This window comes from Hoplias malabaricus, chromosome 15 (assembly GCF_029633855.1).
Source record: "Hoplias malabaricus isolate fHopMal1 chromosome 15, fHopMal1.hap1, whole genome shotgun sequence".
In the NCBI taxonomy this organism is placed as follows: Eukaryota; Metazoa; Chordata; class Actinopteri; order Characiformes; family Erythrinidae; genus Hoplias; species Hoplias malabaricus.
Window position 1 is genome coordinate 19,211,519 of NC_089814.1, and position 18,828 is coordinate 19,230,346.

At 38.5% G+C, this 18,828-nt stretch overlaps 2 protein-coding genes across 2 annotated transcripts; both read left to right on the plus strand.

Annotated features, from left to right (window-relative positions):
* Nucleotides 1–494: 494 nt before the first annotated feature.
* Nucleotides 495–11,606, plus strand: sms (spermine synthase). The gene is made up of 12 exons (XM_066646036.1): nucleotides 495–696; nucleotides 2,606–2,726; nucleotides 4,955–5,042; nucleotides 5,407–5,471; nucleotides 5,565–5,740; nucleotides 5,835–5,989; nucleotides 6,440–6,529; nucleotides 7,020–7,134; nucleotides 8,003–8,082; nucleotides 8,172–8,287; nucleotides 9,087–10,302; nucleotides 11,408–11,606. Exons 1-11 carry the CDS (start codon nucleotides 651–653, stop codon nucleotides 9,115–9,117), a joined length of 1,083 nt encoding a protein of 360 aa, XP_066502133.1. The 5' UTR covers nucleotides 495–650; the 3' UTR covers nucleotides 9,118–10,302; nucleotides 11,408–11,606.
* Nucleotides 11,607–12,384: 778 nt separating this feature from the next.
* On the plus strand, nucleotides 12,385–18,043 carry ppme1 (protein phosphatase methylesterase 1). Its single transcript, XM_066645945.1, has 14 exons — nucleotides 12,385–12,554; nucleotides 13,132–13,223; nucleotides 13,411–13,505; nucleotides 14,042–14,099; nucleotides 14,292–14,343; nucleotides 14,434–14,588; nucleotides 15,542–15,632; nucleotides 15,892–15,957; nucleotides 16,048–16,174; nucleotides 16,321–16,450; nucleotides 16,537–16,581; nucleotides 16,684–16,748; nucleotides 17,455–17,522; nucleotides 17,621–18,043. Coding segments are annotated over exons 1-14 (1,131 nt in total). The 5' UTR covers nucleotides 12,385–12,468; the 3' UTR covers nucleotides 17,622–18,043.
* Nucleotides 18,044–18,828: the final 785 nt, after the last annotated feature.

Here is an 18,828-nt window from a genome sequence, read left to right on the forward strand (position 1 = left end):
CTACATTATTCCACTATATTTTAGAAACTTAGTACTCTGGGAATTGGATAGAAAATGCAGGAGAGGAAATGTATTTGGTTGATTAGTTCATGTGTTGGTTTATGAAGCCCTACACTGTAAGAAACCCAGCCAGCTCGTTGATGACACCAATTGGTCATGTGCAAAAAATGACACAGAACAGGTCAAGCAGGTATAACGAAAATTAACCTTACCATAGGTTTCTTTTTGTTTAATATTTTTCAGATCCATGTAAGGTTTGTTTCGATGTATGAGTCAAAACAGGTGATGATTTATTCCTCTCTTAGTGCCTTGGAATTAAATGTTTTGTTACTACACCTTGGTCGCTGAGGCATCCTAATGAAGGGGTAGTTTCTTCCATGATACTTAATATTTACATTTATTTTAATAAACACACACACACACACCCACACATTTTTGACTCCACTGCACTGTTCTCCGCCCACTTCGCGCGCACACGCACGCATACCTACATACATACACTCGCACACACCGCAGCAGCAGCAGTCACAACTACATCGTACGTTCTGTGTGAGTGTCCTCGCTGAATTCTACTGCTTTCACCGCAGACTCGTCCCGCTTTCCCCACTCCGGCTGCCTTTTCCAGGCATGGCAGACGGCTTTACCCCATTATGGCAGTGCGACATTACACCCTTGACTTCAAGCTCTGTGGGCCAGGTAAAAAAAAAACATATGAATTGCGGAATGAATGAACGGACAGAGACTCATGCGTCTCATATTGCAGTAACATGGGCCTGTGCATTCTGCCATGTTACAGACATTACAGCACGAATAACGACTCTTGCAACTCGTTTTAGCCATTTCTGGGACAGCCCGAGATAAAAGAAAGCCAGGGAGGATAATCGAGTGCGGTTACACATACCTCCCTTGGGCGTTTAGTATACTAATATGTTGACCTTACAGCGGTAGCAAATGTGCTAAAGCTAACTAGACTTGACTTCTCTCTCTCTCTCTCTCTCTCTCTCTCTCTCTCTCTCTCTCTTTCTTAATACGAATGTTCTGTTCCATTTAAAAGGTGCCACACTTACACCCTGCAAAATGGGGTTGTTTAAAATGAAGTGGAATACGTTTAATAAGAAGCTAGGGTCTGCATCTGTTTAATTAACGGTTCCACCACAATCATCTATTGCTGGAACAGACTTCTTTCTGCGGGTATAAGCGCTTACTTTGCTCTATATGTTGTTGCTAAAGGGCCTAGGATAATAAAGGTTACGACAGTTAATGTTAGTGCCACTGTGGGTGTGTGTGTCTAGCATGAGGCTAAAGAGCCTCTGTTCTTAGACAGGAGCCTGTGTGTTAAAGGGTGGGCAATACCACGATATTTAATCGTTATTGTGAAAAAAAAAACATTCTTGAAGACATTGGGGCTATTGTCCGGTTTGATAGGAAAACATGTCCTCATCGTTATAAAAGGAAGCTAAAGTAACATATTTTACTTGGTTTAGTGCAGAGAAGCTTTACAAAATGTTTATTACTAAATTGCGTTTACTGTTCCTGGTAATATTTAAAGTAGTCCTGCTCAGTGGTATTTAGTCTGATCCTTATGTAAATATAATAAACAAATTATTTATGGTGTGTTGTGGAAAGAGTATGATGGTATTTTAATGTTAACTCACATTGCCCATAACTACTTGCCATAGGGACCATTACAGGAACACACCTCTGTAAAGGGCAGTGTCAAATTACTCTCAAAGGCTTTACTTTATATTACCTCAATATTTAACTTTTGCTTGACCAGCTGTGATAATATGACGGTGTGCCTGGCATAGCGACATGAAGTCCATAATTACTGCCATTCTGCAGACTGCATTTTGAAAGCTGTCTTAATACATATGATGTAAATAAATATGATGAGATGCACTGATAGCTGGCAGAAATCTATGAAATTGAAAAAAAGTCAAGCTGGTTTTAGATTATGTAGATAGTTTTAATGTTTAGAGAACAAATGAGGCACTTTCACTTTATGACTGGCTTAAACGACAATAACATCTTTTACAAATGTTCTTTGTAATTTAGTATTTGTCAAGGTAAATGAGTTTCTTAAAATGCACTGTTCGAAAGTAACCTTTCGACTTTTATTTCAGGGTTTGTGACATGAACTAACTTATCTCAAATATCTAGCCATTTAATTAACGTATTAAACCACCAGTGATCCATTATGTCTTCCAAGATTTTGTAACTCATTTCTATAATTGTATCATTGGTGGTAAGTACATCTTATGCTGCAGATTTTTTTAGAATGTGTTTCATTGCAGTTTCCCCAAAATTTATTTTTAAATTATTGTAAAATATTTAAATTTCTGGAGTGGCCTTTGTTTCTGCCAGATGAGCTTTATTTTTGTAAAGAATGTTGCAGCATGCTGTGTGTTTGCAACAGTTGCACTCTTACACTATATCAAAGAGATTAAGCACTATAATATAAGAGACTTGGATCACCCTCAAGGTCAATGAAGCAGCAGCACTAATCCCTGTCCTGTTCCTAAGAGAAACTGAAAAAGGTCACAGAATTCAAAGGCTTATTACTTGGTTGGTGAGGCCTCTGATTGTTTGTCATCTCTCGTTCCAGCTGACCATGCTGCGGCTGTACGTGGCCTGCAGTCTATATTTCAAGAGCAGGAAATGACAGAGACTCTTCATGATACTGAGGGACATGGGTACTTGGCCACCTTCATTGGCAAGAATGGCAGGTAGGTGATATGACTCACTTTCAACAGTTTTTACAATGAAACCATATAATTTTTATTATTATTTAGATGTAGTTCTAAGAGAGGGGGATTTATGCCTCTTTCTAAATACTAGTACTTGTCATGTTTAGTAGCACAGCAATTCCATGCATTTTCAAATCTGGTGTGACAGTTAAAGTGGATTTATGACATGCCATTGATTCAGCCAGGTGGAATGTCTGGGTAAATTTAGCTGTTAATTTTTGTGACATATAAGCTATATTTTAATGTGTGTAAATACCTCAGTTGGTTAAATAGTTTATTTATCAGAGATGAGTCATGGGTGAGTGTAAAAGTTCAGAGAGAAATATTGTCAGGCATTCCACTGAGGATTTTTTTTTCAGCTAAGCACAATGTTGAAGCTAACTGTTGAGAGTCAGACAATAATGATGAGCGTATCCATGCCTGAGCGCTCAAAATGCCCCCCTGGTCCCCCCCACTGAAAACGCCAGGTGTGCTCCTGTGTTCAGACAGTCTTTAGGATGACTATTGATTGGCCAGTTAAGTGCATCCCCTGCAGAACAATGGGCTGCGATAGATGAGCACAGGGCCATTTCAGTGGCTTTGTGAATCTGATCTAAGGGCTTTGGCGCACACTTCCTGTTTTGTGTGTGGTTTGTGGTAAACACAGCTGGTGTGCCTTTGTGTTGGCCTAAGCTGGGATAAGGCTGGCCTGGGCAGGACCACATATAACTTTGGGGCAATATTCTCTGTGTCCAGTACTGCCTTTGCATAGCAGCCATTGTGGTCTGATGCTCTATGTGGACCTGTGAAAGAATGCCTTTTTTTTAGGGTCTTAGAAGCTGTTTTACAAATTATCGTTTTAATTTTAACTGGATATCTCAGAAAAGAAGGGTGTCCAATAGGAATTACAGAGTGTCAACACTTCCTATTGCTAGGTGCCATGGCCATTCATTTTATCTAGCTTTTTGTCCGTAGTTTCGCAAATATACACATTAAAAATGAAATCAATACTTTTACTATGATCCTGTATAAAATCCATTGCCAGATTTGTTGGACACTGACCATGGAGGCTTACAGATATGCTGCCATACACATCTCCAGAATCTCGATTATGCATCCTGCAGCTTTGTGCTGATTGGTTATCTAGTTGTCATGGTCATGAGACTCAAACAATGCTTGACCTGAATGACCAGAACTAGCACGAAAAACAAAGTGGAGCATTTTAAGGATTAGTTGTCAGGAAAAATACAGTGTAAGATTTCCACAGGTGATCCTCAATTAAATTGTATAAAAGGTAATCTTCGTTTGTTTTCTTAAGCATTCTCTTTCCATTCTTTCTGTACAATGGGGTAGAAGACTTTTTTCTTTGTGCAAATGTGCAATTATTTGTCATTGTACAACATACAACAAAATGTGTCTTCCGCATTTAGCTCATCTGTGGCAGTGAACAAACACACACTCAATACTGCACTAGGGGCTATGAACACACACCCAGAATAGCGGGCAGCCATCCCCCAGGGAGCAGTTGTGGGTTTGCTGCCTTGCTCAAGGGGCTCTCAGCCATGGACTGAGGGAGGAGGAGAGTGCTGTTCCTTTACTCCCACCATACAAATTTAAAAAAGAAATGTATACATTGATCTCCTGCAAGGCACAGCAGGTAGTGGTTGCAGTCACACAGCTCCAGGGACCCGGAGGTTGGGATTCAAGTCCCACTCTGGGTGACTGTCTGTGAGAAGTTTGGTTTGGTGTGTTCTCCCCTTGGCTGTGTGGGTTTCCTCTGGGTGCTCCGGTTTCTTCCTACGGTCAAAACTGGCAAAAGTGTCCATAGGTGTTAGTGTGTGAGTGTGTGTTGCCTTGCAAAGGACTGATTCTGGGTAGGCTCTGGACCCACCGCAACTGTGAACTGGATAAGCGGTTACAGACAATGAATAAATAATTTGGTTAATAGATTGGTCTTGGTGTTCACTTTGCAAACAGAGATCATAACTGATATATCTGTATTCAAAACACAGACCTTCTGAGTAGATTTGTTAAAATTTACAGTACTGGAGAAGGGTTTGGGGAAAAAAATCACAAAACTAAAGATTGATCATAAGACTACCATGAGCAAAAAGTAGTTTGCTTAAAACTAGCAATATAAGGAATTTCTACAATCATAATTAATGGGGAATATTTCCCTAGGTGTCTGTATTTCTTCTTTAGAATTTGAGATATTTGTCCTCTGCCAGGTTTGCTGTCCTGCGTATGCACTCTCATGGTCTGGTGACTTTTGACCTGCAGTGTTGTGAACAGGATGATGTTGCACAAGTGGACAATGTAAGTGTTCATTTCCCATAACAAAATTTTTTCAGCAGTTTCTTCACCTGAGTGTAATGGGGTACTGACTTATCAAGACAGTTTAGATATTTTAAATGTGCTGTCATGCAGAAATCATAATGTTCAAACATTTAACCATAATTTTTGTAGGGAACTAAAGTCTCTGATTATTAGTTATGCAGTAATCCTGTAGCGAGTGCCTGCCTAACTTAGTTTCTTTATGGTCAAGTTATTGCTACTTAACATTTTTAACAAAAAGTATAGATGCACTTTTCCAGTTTTTACTTATTATCACTGTTGATATGCAATGATTACGATGATATAAAACTGCTTTAACTGTTTTTAAATTTGTTTTTTTTTTTAGCTACTGAATGCACTGGAGAAGAAGCTGAAGACTTTATTGCATGGAGATATCCAAAGAGTCAAGAGGTGGGACTTGAGAACTTGAAAAGAGTTGGGACTTGATTTTTCATTTCTTAAGATGTATCATTAATCCCTAACTGTTTATATGTTTGTGGTTAGGCTTCCTGCGCTGAGGCGAGGTGGGGAGGTGGACAGGTACTGGCCAACAGCTGACGGCAGACTTGTGGAGTATGATATTGATAAGGTTGTATATGAGAAAGACTCTGCTTACCAGAACATCAAAATCCTGCACTCAAAACAGTTTGGCAATATCCTGATCCTCAATGGGGACGTTAGTAAGTTGCACCAAACGTCTTTTTCAAGTTCCTCGAATTGCGTTTTTATGCAGCCTATGAAAATGTGGTCGTGTTTGTGTAATAATTCCTATAGATCTGGCAGAGAGCGATTTGCCCTACACACAGGCCATCATGGGCAGTGGCAGGGAGCGATATGCCGGGAAGGAAGTTCTAATCCTGGGTGGGGGTGACGGAGGCATTCTTTGTGAAGCAGTGAAGCTCAAACCAAAGATGATCACCATGGTGGAAATATCCTTTTGTAACTATTTAATTTTGTTTGCTTTAAGCATTACATGCAAAAGCCTGAAATATAGCGAAATGCAGGAGTGAGGCAAGATTTGGTTTGTTTCTTTTCAGAAATAGAATCATCCTGAGATTGCTGACAGAAAACTAGTGCCTCTATTATTATTATTATTATTATTATTATTATTATTATTGTTATTGTTATTCATTTATTATTATTTTTTTAAATTACCGTGTATTATTATTATTATCTCTGCAAGTAAATTTCCTAATGCATTTATGAAAATCACTAATGTTTCCAGGAGCATAAGCAAATATATAAAAACGTACATTTTGCCCAAATTATTAAACAAATAAAATGTATTATGTTGCACCCTCCCTAAAATATAGCACATGAATCTTTAAAGTTCAATTGTTAGACTGCATTACTTTAGCATTCCTTAATAAAGTATTCACATCGACCAGCTGGTGATTGACGGATGTCGAAAGCACATGAGGAAGACTTGTGGGAATGTTCTGGATAACTTGAAAGGGGACTGCTATGAGGTAATGTGTCAAAATGCTCTGATAGTTTGAATTCTTTTTTATTAATTGGTTATATTATGATTTATACCTTACCTGTGCTGAAAGATGTTTGCTCTGTTGATTTTGTTTGCTGATATTCAGTTGCTAACCTTTTGGTGATTAGAGGGAAAATACTGCTTATGAAGTTCAGCCTGTGTTCTTGGTTTTATTCTGTTTGTCTTTGTGAAAATACCAATTCATGATATGTTCACACCTTCCCATGCCACTGAATATTGGCTGTATACTTGAACTTGCATACAGAAGCCTGTTTTCCTGCTTGTGAAACTGTAAGCTTGCAATGAATTGGTGGAAGTTGCTTGAGGTACCAACTGTTAGAAGTGCTGCAGCTCTAACCATTCCTCAATAGTTCTTTGGAAACGTGTTACAAAACAATTAATGTCATAGCCTTAACTGCCTTCATTCCTTCCTTTTTTTTATCTCTGTTTTTTTTTTTTTTTACTTTTTGTCTTAGGTTTTGGTGCAGGACTGTGTTCCAGTCCTTAAAAAGTTTGTAGAAGAGGGAAGGACGTTTGATTACGTCATTAATGATCTAACAGCAGTCCCTATCTCTACAGCACCTGAAGAAGGTTTGTGTTGATACTCGCACTGTTTTGGCATATAGGTCTTACACCAATCAGCCATAAAATTTATGACTACCTTCTTGTTTCTACACTCACTCTTAAAATTACACACTGTAGTCCATCTGCACCAGAAAGTAGGTATTATTTGACTGCTTGATCATTCTTAGTGCTGAGGTGACACTGATGAGGTTGTAGTGTGTTAATGTGTATCGCACTGCTACGAGTGGATCAGACACAGCAGTACTGCTGGAGTTTTGTCACTGCTTGTCTGAGAATAGTCCACCAACCAAGAGTTTTCATTCAAGAGCTTCCTGTGGGCAGCATCCTGTGACCACTGATATGGGACAGCGACTGATAATCTACAGAATGTTGACTAGCAACGTAGATGTATTTAATAGAGTGGAAAATGGATACGTTCATCATCATTATTGTCGACTTTGACAAATGGAAATAGTGTTAAAAAATCTCCAGCAGCACTGATGTATCTGATCCACTTGTATCAATGCATCACACACTAACATAACACCACCAAGTCAGTGTCACTTCAGTGCTAAGAACAGTACACCAGCCTAATACCTGTGGGCGTACTAACCACTAAAGAACAGAGTGAAAATGGACAAACAAAGAAGATATAGCAATAGATGGACTGCAGTCTGTAAATATAGAAATTTCTGTTGTGTGGTCAGTGGAACTGAGAGAACTGATTGAGGGTGAGGGTAGAAACAAAGAGGTGTGTTCTGTGCTCTGTTTAAGCTACAAGTTCAGAATTTTCAAACTGTTCAAATAAACAAAATTATTTTTACTTTAGCTTTGTCTTGAGTGCAATTGTCAGTTTGAGTATTTTATTAATTTCTGAAATAAAATATCTTTACAGAATCAACATGGGAATTTTTGAGGCTCATTCTTGACCTAGCAATCAAAGTTCTCCGCCCTAGTGGAAAGTACTTCACACAGGTGAGAGGCTTACTGAAAAATGTTGGTGGATGAGCAGTGTTTTTGTTCTCTTTTGAAAGGAATTTCCTTTTTTAATCCTGCTCTTAAAGGGAAATTGTGTGAATCTCACCGAGGCACTAAGTGAGTATGAGGAACTGCTGGGAAGGCTTTCATGCAAGGTGGACTTCTCCAAAGAAGTGGTGTGTGTTCCTTCCTACATGGAGCTGTATCCTTTATGTTTTACTCTTATATTTACCACATGAAATGTATGTTAACCGAATCCTCCCTCTTTTAGCTAGTATTTAATAGTATTTAACTCTGATGGCATTCTTAAATGGCATTATTCTTGCTTGTACAGTTCTGTGGAAAAATGTGTAAAAGTTTCAGAAACATTGCCTTATGTAGTGGCTTTACAAGTCTCTTTCTAAAAAGGTTTTATGAACAGCCAAGGTTCCAAAAGATGCTTTCTAATGATTTTTAAGAGTGTATTTACCATGTCAAGGCATGGCTGAGAGTAGGGCTGGACTTTTGCGTCAAGTCTGAGACGTTGTCTGAGAATTTAATTGTTTAAATATTAAATTTAATAAGGCACCCCCCATAGCAACCCACTCAAACTTTAATGCACCTCAGCATAAAATATTGCACTAATAGTAAAAATATGAAATATGCAACACATCAAAATTCACATTACATGGCATAAATAAAGGAAACTCAGTATAATGCAGTAATTTTAAAGCCTACACTTCCACACACTGACAAAATGTCATATGTTTATGACAGTTTGCCCAAACAGTGTCACTCGGTGGTCAAACTAGCTAACTACATGAGAGGTGTGTTCCGGCCTTACGCCCAATGATCCCAGGTACACTCTGGACCCACTGTGACCCTGAATTTTTTAAGTGGTTACAGACAATGAATTAATTTATTGTTTCTGAGGATAAATATCTCCGTCAAGTGATATTTGACTAATTGCTACACATCCTTACTCTCACTTATTTGACATTGTCCTTAATGAATAAACTCAGGTGGGTGTTTTACACCATCTGGAAGAAGTAAAGGTCCTAACCCCTCCGAGCCCAGCCTGCCGGAATGTGAAGATTCACCCTCCGATGCACTGAGGGGAGACGTGCACGCATCTCTCCATGCACTGTTTTTACTGTCCCTCCATGCCCCTAAAAATCCCCCTTCCTTTTTTAGACCCATTCCTTATTTTATGTTTGAAATCACACAGAGATTGTATTTTTTTTTTTTATTGGTTTGTTTGTTTGCTTGTTTGTTTGTGGAGTTGTTCTGCTTTAGCCCTCCAGGGTGCGCTGTGGTGCAGTTTGTGAGTGGAACGCTGCTTATGACACTGAAGCCTGGAGGGCGACTTACTCAGCATCCTTTCTGCCTCCTTACTCTGAAGACAAGCTGTCTTCAAGTAGAGAAAATAGCAGACAACCAGATTTTAGATTCAGATTTTATGATAAATTATGTATTTTACTGTAGCTCCACTGATGTTTGTAAGTTTAGAGGTTTTTGGCTTCCTTTTGTTACTGTGGTTTGAGTGTGATTTGAGACACTTGAAGTTTAATAACAGTGTTGCATTCTGGGTTGCTTGGATTGCACCGGGATGATCTATCCAAAAAAAGAAGCGTCTGAATATGTTTTAAAAGGGAAAAAAAGGTTCTGCTGTGGCAGATTTCATGCTTGTTTTATTTTGCTGAACTGTGAATGTTTTCCTTTATGATTAGAGCCTCCAAAATAGCTTTTACATTTTCTGTTTGAATTTTCTATAACTGATGCACATGCTTGAGAAAGAGGATTTTACTGAATGTAGTTCACACATTTACATTCATATGTTTGATCCACATTAAGGTGCTTTGTTGATATTATATTTATTTGAATTTGTTTCACCAAATACCAGTAATCCCGCCCTGAAAATACCTTCTGTTCATGAGAGTGGTAAACAACTATTAAAGCGACTTGGAGAGAATTTTTTTTTCTTGTGTCTCATTTTATTTCCTTTAGAACATACTGCAGTGTTGTATTAACATATGTAGTAAGCAAAAATGTAACATTCCCATGATGCAAAGTCACTATTACACAGATTAATGTTTTGCACAGGCGGCACGGTGGCGCAGCAGGTGGTGTTGCAGTCACACAGCTCCAGGGACTGTGAGGAATTGGTGTGTTCTCCCTGTGTCCGTGGGTTTCCTCCGGGTGATCCAGTTTCCTTCCACAGTCCAAAAACACACGTTGGTAGGTGGATTGGTGACTCAAAAGTGTCCGTATGTGTGTGTGTGTGTTGCCCTGTGAAGGACTGGCGCCTGCTCCAGGGTGTATTCTCACCTTGTGCTTGTCATGGAAATGATCAACTTATAAGAAATGAGACAAAGTGGTCTTTGAGTAATCTTTATTGAGAGCAGCTAAAAGCATGCACTAACCCGCTCTGCTCTGAGACAGAGAACAAAAAGCCTTTCTTAGCTGAGCCACCTATCAAGGAGAAAGAGATAACAGTTTCATACAGAAACAAAGTTCTAGGAACCAGTTATATTTCGTGCTTGTTAGAACAGAAAAACGTCCTTGATACCTTGGCTGCAGGAGTGTAACTCTTTCAAGCTGCACTCCTGTGTACTCCCATCAAATTCCTTTCCTACTAAAGACTCAGTTGGTGAAACAGTCTAAAGACAGAATAATGCAACATACATTTCATAAAAAGCTCATCTTTATGTAAAAAGGTCTCTGTCAAGGACATTTTTATATCAGCCCCAAATTTTAATTATCCCATTACTGGTGGATTATGTTTGGCTCTTCCACTGGTTCTTCTTGCATAGAACAAATATGTACAATATTCCAAATACACAAAAGCATTAGCTGGGGGAACAGCTTTTTCTTATAAAGCCCCCCAACTCTGGAATGATCTTTCAGAAAATGTTCGAGACTCTGTCAAAATCGCTATCTTCAAATCTAGGCTAAAAACTACATTACATTACATTAGCTTTTGGTAGTTAATGCTCCCCCAGAGATAAAGGCGGCAGATCGAGGGGTCTATGGACACAGGGAATTATAGTGGGAATTATAGTAATATAATAGTAAACTATTACTTTAATATAAATAGTAAACGCTGGTGCTGTTGTCCCACCACTTAATGCGATCACTCAGGTTTGTCGACGGTGGAGCTGAGGAATGCCAGTGTTTCATGTTTCTCCCATGTCTGTGTGTCCTTCTGGTTCTCTCCTTTTAGTTAAAGCTGTCGTAGTCAGATCTGCCGGAGTCATTAGACACACTCTGTTAATGTTCACATATTCTGTTTTACATACACCCAAACAGATCAAAACTAATTCCATCTCTTTACTTTTTTCAGAGTAAATGACCGCCCACCTGTCCAGCTGGACACTGATGGATGACTGTCGAGGTCCTGCTCCATGCTTCAGACCAGATGCTGCAGCCACCACCAAGTGCCTTGGATTGCTCACCTGGGGATTTTAACATTCTTAATATTTTTACATTTCATGTCAAAACTTTGTCTTTACTGGAATTCTGTGAAGCTGCTTTGTGACAACATGAGTTGTAAAAAGCACTATACAAATAAATTTGATTTGATTTGATTAGTGAGGTCATATTGATTGGATGGTGACTAACATATATTGACCTCTATCTAGTCAGAGAACACACTGCTCAGCAACCAAATGCTAGATGGAAATTGCACACTTCTAGCTAATGCTTGGCATTGAGCATCATGACTCGTGCATTGCTTCTTGTGCTTCGCTATATGCAGATTGGAATACGTATGTCCGTGCTGACAAAGGTGCTGAATTCACCACTAATAAAGGGGCGTGCATCTTATGATTTATGTATCTCACATAGAAATAAAGACTCATACGTTTTTCCGTATGTGTTTATTTGATAGAATTACCTATTACCTACCACCAGCGTAACCTGTCGCTGATTTAGGATGTAAAGCCTGTGAGTAGTGAGTGAATGTGGGAAGCTGTGCTGGAATGGGGGAAGCCTCTGATTAAAATGGTGGGGCAAATCTAAAGACGCGGGGTGGGGGGATAAGAAACTCTTTGCACGTCACTACACCATTACGTCACCCTCTTTCAGCTGCTGCACGTCTTTGCGGACCTCGACGAGGTGCCTTATGGGAGATGTAGTTTTAGTCACTGCGTGACATCGTTGACTTGCACAGTGGTCTATAGCTGTTAGACTCATCCTCCCACAATGCAACACTTGTGAATAAAACCCTCTCGGTGGGAGGAGACTTGTGCTCCTGTATGTGTATCTGGATAGATTTCCGTGGCTTGTAAACTAGCTGTTAAGTAGCTACAACTGAAAATATTTGCAAATAGCGAATCGTCGTATGGTGCAACGAAGAGAAGAGAGTTTCGGCTTCGAGAGAAAGGTGTTTGCGTCGTGGACAGGATGGAGAAACAGCTGCATTTGAATTTGTTAGCTTCCAGACCCCCGATGGCAGGAGGCTTGCAGTCTGGGTCTAAAATGAGGATGGGGTGAGTTTACATTTCACTGCGGGTGTGCATTGCATCGCTCAGAAAACAGAGACGAGTATTTATAATTAAGTTTTCGACAATCCCCACTCGCCGTGAATGCTTTAGTAGGTCAGCTTCTCCAACGTCACTGATCACACTGATGTCACGACTCGTTTGCTCATGTGTTCAGCGTTGGCGCAACTTTAGCGACGTTCATATGTGATTTTGGTTATGAAAATATGATATCAGATGAGGCATAACTGTTTAATAAGTCCACTGGAGCTGCCTCAAGTTGAAAAATGTATAAACCAAGTTAAAAATGAGTCTATGTATTCAATGTGGAGGTGGTTAATTTAAAAAAGGTGGTACCCTCCGCCCTCATGTTTTTGGCATCCGAACTGTGTTAATGTTCCCACTCCCTCCTGCGCTAATTCCACTCATTCCCCATCTGATCACGACTCACTTTGGATCCAGCACTGGTCATGGTCAATAATACAAAAAAAAAAAAAAATACAACAATTAATGAACTCTATGAAGATATGTACCTGTGTATGGTCAGTGTGTTCTTTTGTAAAACTTCTTCTCTTTTCTCTCTTAGACCTGGAAGAAAGAGAGACTTCTCTCCTTTGCCTTGGAGTCAGTATTTTGAAACCATGGAAGATGTGGAAGTGGAAAATGACAATGGCAAAGACATATCCTTTACCTGACTATTAATGTTTATTTTGATGAGTTATGGTACATTGGGTGAGGAACGGCAAATGTGCTGTAGATTATATGCTGGATATTTCTACTTGTTTTCTTCAGCGCAGTTTATGTCATTAAAGCCTTGTGTTTTGTTGGCAAGTATGTCCTGATGAATACACCTTGACTCCTTTGCACACATTCAGAATCTACAGCAGTGGATCTCATGGCCCTGTGCTGCTTCTTCTTCATGGAGGTGGCCACTCTGCACTCTCCTGGGCTGTGTTCACTGTTAGTTTCATATTAATGTTCTGCATGTACACTGTTTTCCATCCACTGTATGCCCAAATATTTGTAGACTCCACTTATAATTAGTAAATTCAGCCACTTAAAGGTGTATCCCATGTGGACAGGCCAATTTTGCAGACCCAGCTTGCATAAATTCCTTAAAACACACACACACATATTAGAAAGGGATGAACTGGAGGTGCTGGTGGAACTGCTGAGTGATGTAGCCAGATGGCATGAGCTTGAGTTCCATCTTTCCCTAATGTTTATGTGGATTAGTGCAATATATCCTCAAAGTAAAAGTTCCAATGTCTAGTGTATAGCCTTCCAATTAGAGCAGAGGCTGTTACTGTAGCAAAAGGAGGGAAACATGCTAATAATATCCTTGATTACACTTGAAACAGTGGGCGACAATGTGTCAACAGACTTTTGAACATAGAATGCTCAATTTCTGTTGTCAGTAAAGTTAATATTTAAGACTTTAACCACTCCAATCTCACAGCAAATTGTCTATGTCGTTGTCCATTTTGTTCCTTTAGGGAGTGATCTGTAGCAGGATTAACTGCAGGGTTGTAGCTATGGACCTCAGGGCACATGGTGAGTGATTTATTAAAGGCTGATTTATAACTGCAGACACTGACATTTCCTTAAGAAGTTCCCTCTGTTCATACTAACTGACCTCCCTAGATTTCTGTTTGTAATTGATTGTCAGTTACTTTTTGTTTTATTTATCTGTGATTTTTATTTATTTTTTTTAAATGTGCACTGTTTCTGTCTGATAATATCCAGGAGACACAAAAGTGAAAAACTCAGAAGACCTGTCGGCTGAGACTATGGCCAAGTAAGATTTTAGACCATATCTCAATAAGTGTTTATGAAAAAAAAATTATATTGATACCAATATATATTGATAAAAATTATATTGATACAGGGATGTTGGAAAAGTTGTGGAAGCTCTCTATGGTGAAAACCCACCCCCGATCATGATGATTGGACACAGCATGGGTGGAGCAATAGCAGTTCACACTGCAGCAAGCAATCATGTTCCATCGTTGCTCGGGCTTTGTGTGATTGATGTAGTGGAAGGTAGGATGCCTACTGTTTGTCACATTCTTGTTAACTTTATGAAAATAGTACATTGCTCAATGACAACGTTAAAACCTTCACTCCTGTAAAACCAAGGTTCAGAGTGACTTAAGCAGACAAAACAATGGAAACTCCAGATTGTAGATAGATGTTTGCATAGCTTTGTCACAAACCTTTCCATTTTTAGGGACCACACATTGTCACAGTCTTTGAATAGTCAATTAAAAAAAAGGCCTCAGAAATTATTACAGCATCCACTGAAGACATTTTTCTAAAAACCCCTCCTAGTTTTCCTGATTCCTATATTTTGGTATTAGAGGTAAGGGGGTATAAATGGGGGCACAGAAGGTAATAAAGCAAATCAAAGAGAAGTGACCAAAATTGAAGACTGCGCCCACTTTATAGTTTTATATTATTTAAAATAATATAAAATGCTATTATAAATAAATAAAAATTTGCAGATAGAAATCCTGCAGAATTTTTTATCTGGTTAAAGGTGTTGTATGAACTAAGATACTATCAGCTGGATATAAGTCACAGTGATGCAGTAACTTAATATAACTGATGGTAGATTTTTTTTCCCCCTGATGCATTAATTGCTGGAATAAGTTACAAAATTTTGGCCACAATTTGAAACAAATAAAAAGTACCTCAGAACAATGAACGTGGTTTGAAAACTGAAGACCTTTCTCAGGGATAAACTAAATTACCCCCTCCCAGCTTTGGGTCTGTTCTTCTGGAAGAGGCCCAGTTGCTCATAAAATTCCTGGAAGTCATAGTCCTCTTTGCTGATGTTTGACTTGCCAGGTGTTCCCATTATTCAGTTACCCTATGTAGGTGTCTTTATTTACAGTACCTGATACAACAGTGTGCTTTCATGTTGCTGTCTCATGTTTTGTTCTGAGCAGAGCTGACATGTTCTTTATAACGTGGTTATTTTGAATTTTTTTTAGGTACAGCAATGGATGCTTTGAACAGTATGCAGAATTTTTTGAGGAGTCGACCAAAAACCTTTAAATCATTGGAGAATGCTATTGAGTGGAGGTACAATAATGATATCACTTTTAACATATACCATCAGTGTAGGCCTGCAGTTGAATACTATTTCAATTAAATTTTATAATTAGGTAGTTATGAATATAATTGTTTATGCTCAGTCTATTTTATATTGAGGTTATAATGTATCAATATATGATGTCAAGAAGGTTAAGTACTAAAACATCATATTATTTTTGCAAATAGATAATATATTCATAACTATAAATAGATTTTTAGTTCCCACTACCTCTGTGTTTTTTATCAGTGTGAAAAGTGGGCAGATCAGGAATATTGAGTCTGCACGTGTGTCTATGACTGGACAAGTGAAAAAGTAAGTACATTAGTATTTGGACCAAACTTTGTCTTGTTTGATCCCTTTTATTTTAGCATTATTTACCAACTAATATCAATTTTTTTCTAGGTGTGAAGAGCCTTTGACTAGTCCTGGCATTTCTAAGAGCATCAGTGAAGGGATCATAGAGGAAGAAGAGGAAGAGGAGGAAGGAGTCGAATCTAACCACAAAAGAAAGAAGGAGGATGATCAAGAGGTAAATATTTAAATTCTTTTGAGTAGTTTTCAACAGAGACCAAAAGGCTATTAATGTACATTTAATTTGTGCTTGCATCTAGTTGTATTTGTAATGCAGATGTACTTTTTTGTTCTGCTTTGGATGAATGGCAATTGGGCCCTCAGGTTAAGAAAGAGAGTCTGTACACTTGGCGTATAGAGCTGTCTAAGACAGAGAAATACTGGGAAGGCTGGTTCAGAGGCCTGTCCTCTCTCTTCCTCACTTGTCCTGTGCCAAAACTGCTGCTGTTGGCTGGTGAGCAAGCCTAGGTCCACTTATCACACTTTAGTTGTAGCAATTAAATGAAAAAGTCTCATAACATGTGTCTGTTTCCCCCTCAGGTATTGACAGACTGGATAAAGATCTTACTATAGGACAAATGCAGGGTAAGAAATTAAGATGGCACCACCACAGTAAACTTGTTGCAACACTTTATAACATATTATATTGACTTGGCATTACATAACTAATATCATTGATCTGTTTAGGAAAGTTCCAGATGCAGGTTCTCCCACAGTGTGGCCATGCAGTTCATGAGGATGCACCTGAAAAAGTATACTTATTATATTTGTTTTAAACAAAACTGACGTTTTACATGATAATTAGCATATATCGTATTTGGGAATAGATAAGTGTTGTAAAATAATGCAGTTGAGCTGCAAGATGTTGTGATTTCACAAAATGCTATGCATATAGTATCATGAACATTTTTATACATTTTAATAATATTAGACCATAGAGAGGGTCAGGTCTCAGATGTCAGACAAAACATCCATCAGGTCAAATCTTGTCTTTGATCTTGTATATAAATTGAAGAATTGGGCTGTTTTACTATTATTATTATGTAGAAGTAGTAGTTCAGTAAGTACATCAGCTAATTCTTCTAGTCATAGGGATGATTCTTGAAGTATCAGCAGAACTACTTTCAGAAATTATAATGATGATGATGATGATAATTAAAATAATAATAGCAATAATTTTTAATTTGGTCATTATGAATGGACCTTAACTCAGCTACAGTAGCAAACAATAGTGCCACAGTGGTTAGAGCTTCATCATTGCCAAATAAAATATAGCGCATCAAAGCTTCCTACACTCCTCTAAATCCCAATTCAATGTTTTGAATAATTATATTCCAAAGCACAAGCCTAATGTTGAATTGAACATCTCACTTTAAATGCTTCTTCACTTTTCTACATGTCTGGATTTATGCTTATTTCTAATATAACTTTGTTTTTCAAAACATTTTTTTTAAACAGGTAGCTGATGCATTAGCCACCTTCATGGTCCGACATAAGTTCACTGAATTTAAGGAAGGTTTCCCCTGGTAAGTAAGGTTTGTGATTTCAAGATAATGAGTTTCCAGATTTCCAAAGTGTTTTTATGTACTAACATGGATTTGTTTGCCTCTTGTTTGTGCTGTAGACAATGTAAAGTCTCTGCTAACTTCATACAGCATCCTGGTGCAGTAAGACTCATGGAAGCCATTATCCTCATTTGTCTCACTCCTCACTGGGGATTGATATACTACCATGAACATGCCAGTGTCTCTGCTGAAAGCTCTTCATAGCACTTCATTCTTAAATAATCTTTTTTTTTTAATGGATTTGGGTATGGTTACTATTGTTATGATTATCATTAGCAGGACGTGTAGATCTGATTCCAACCATGAACTTGCCTCTGAGATTTCTGAAACTACCAGGTATTTTATTTATTACTCCTTTCCTCCCTCCCTCTCAGAATTTGTTCTCATCTCCTCTAATGCCTTGCTTGTTTGTTGAATAATAAGGGTGACTGCATCATGTTGTGTTCAGTGTGTTACTCATTGTTGATTTTCAAGATGAAAATTAAAAGAACAAATGTGTAAAGTGTTCTGCGTATTATCATTAATGTGTACCTTAGGAAATATTCATTGATTCATTATATGTAACCTCTTTTCCAGTTCAGGGTCGCAGTGGGTCCAGAGTCTACCTGGAATAATTGGGTGCAAGGCAGGAACACACCCTGGAGGGGACACCAGTCCTTCACAGGGCAACACACAAACACACACTCACCTAGGGACACTTTTAAGTCACAAATCCACCTACCAATGTGTGTTTTTGGACAGTGGGATGAAACTGGAGCACCCGGAGTAAACCCATGTGGACACGGGGAGAACTCCTCACAGACTGTCACCAGGAGCGGGACTTGAAACCACAACCTCCAGGTCCCTGGAGCTGTGTGACTGCAACACTAACGGCTGTGCCACCATGCCGCTCACCTCAGGAAATATTTTTACTTACATTTGTACATAGATTACTCACACCAAAAGAAACCATATGAGAGAGTCTTTTTAAGTTCACAAATTTTCATGTATATTCATAGAAAGATTGAAGGTCACAAAATATGAGACATTAACTAAATGCATGTTTGTTTCAAACCAATAATTGTTGTTTTGGAGGGAGATGTTAAATGTCTACACCATAAGACCATCTAATTTATTTAAATAATAAATAATAATAACTTTTATTACATTTACATTTTAAAAACTAGCAGTATTTGTGTCCATGTTCAAATCGGTAAGTTTGTAATGTGTCTCAATACCAAGGCACAGTGACAGTGTTCCCACCCACTAATAAAACTCTTCAGGATGT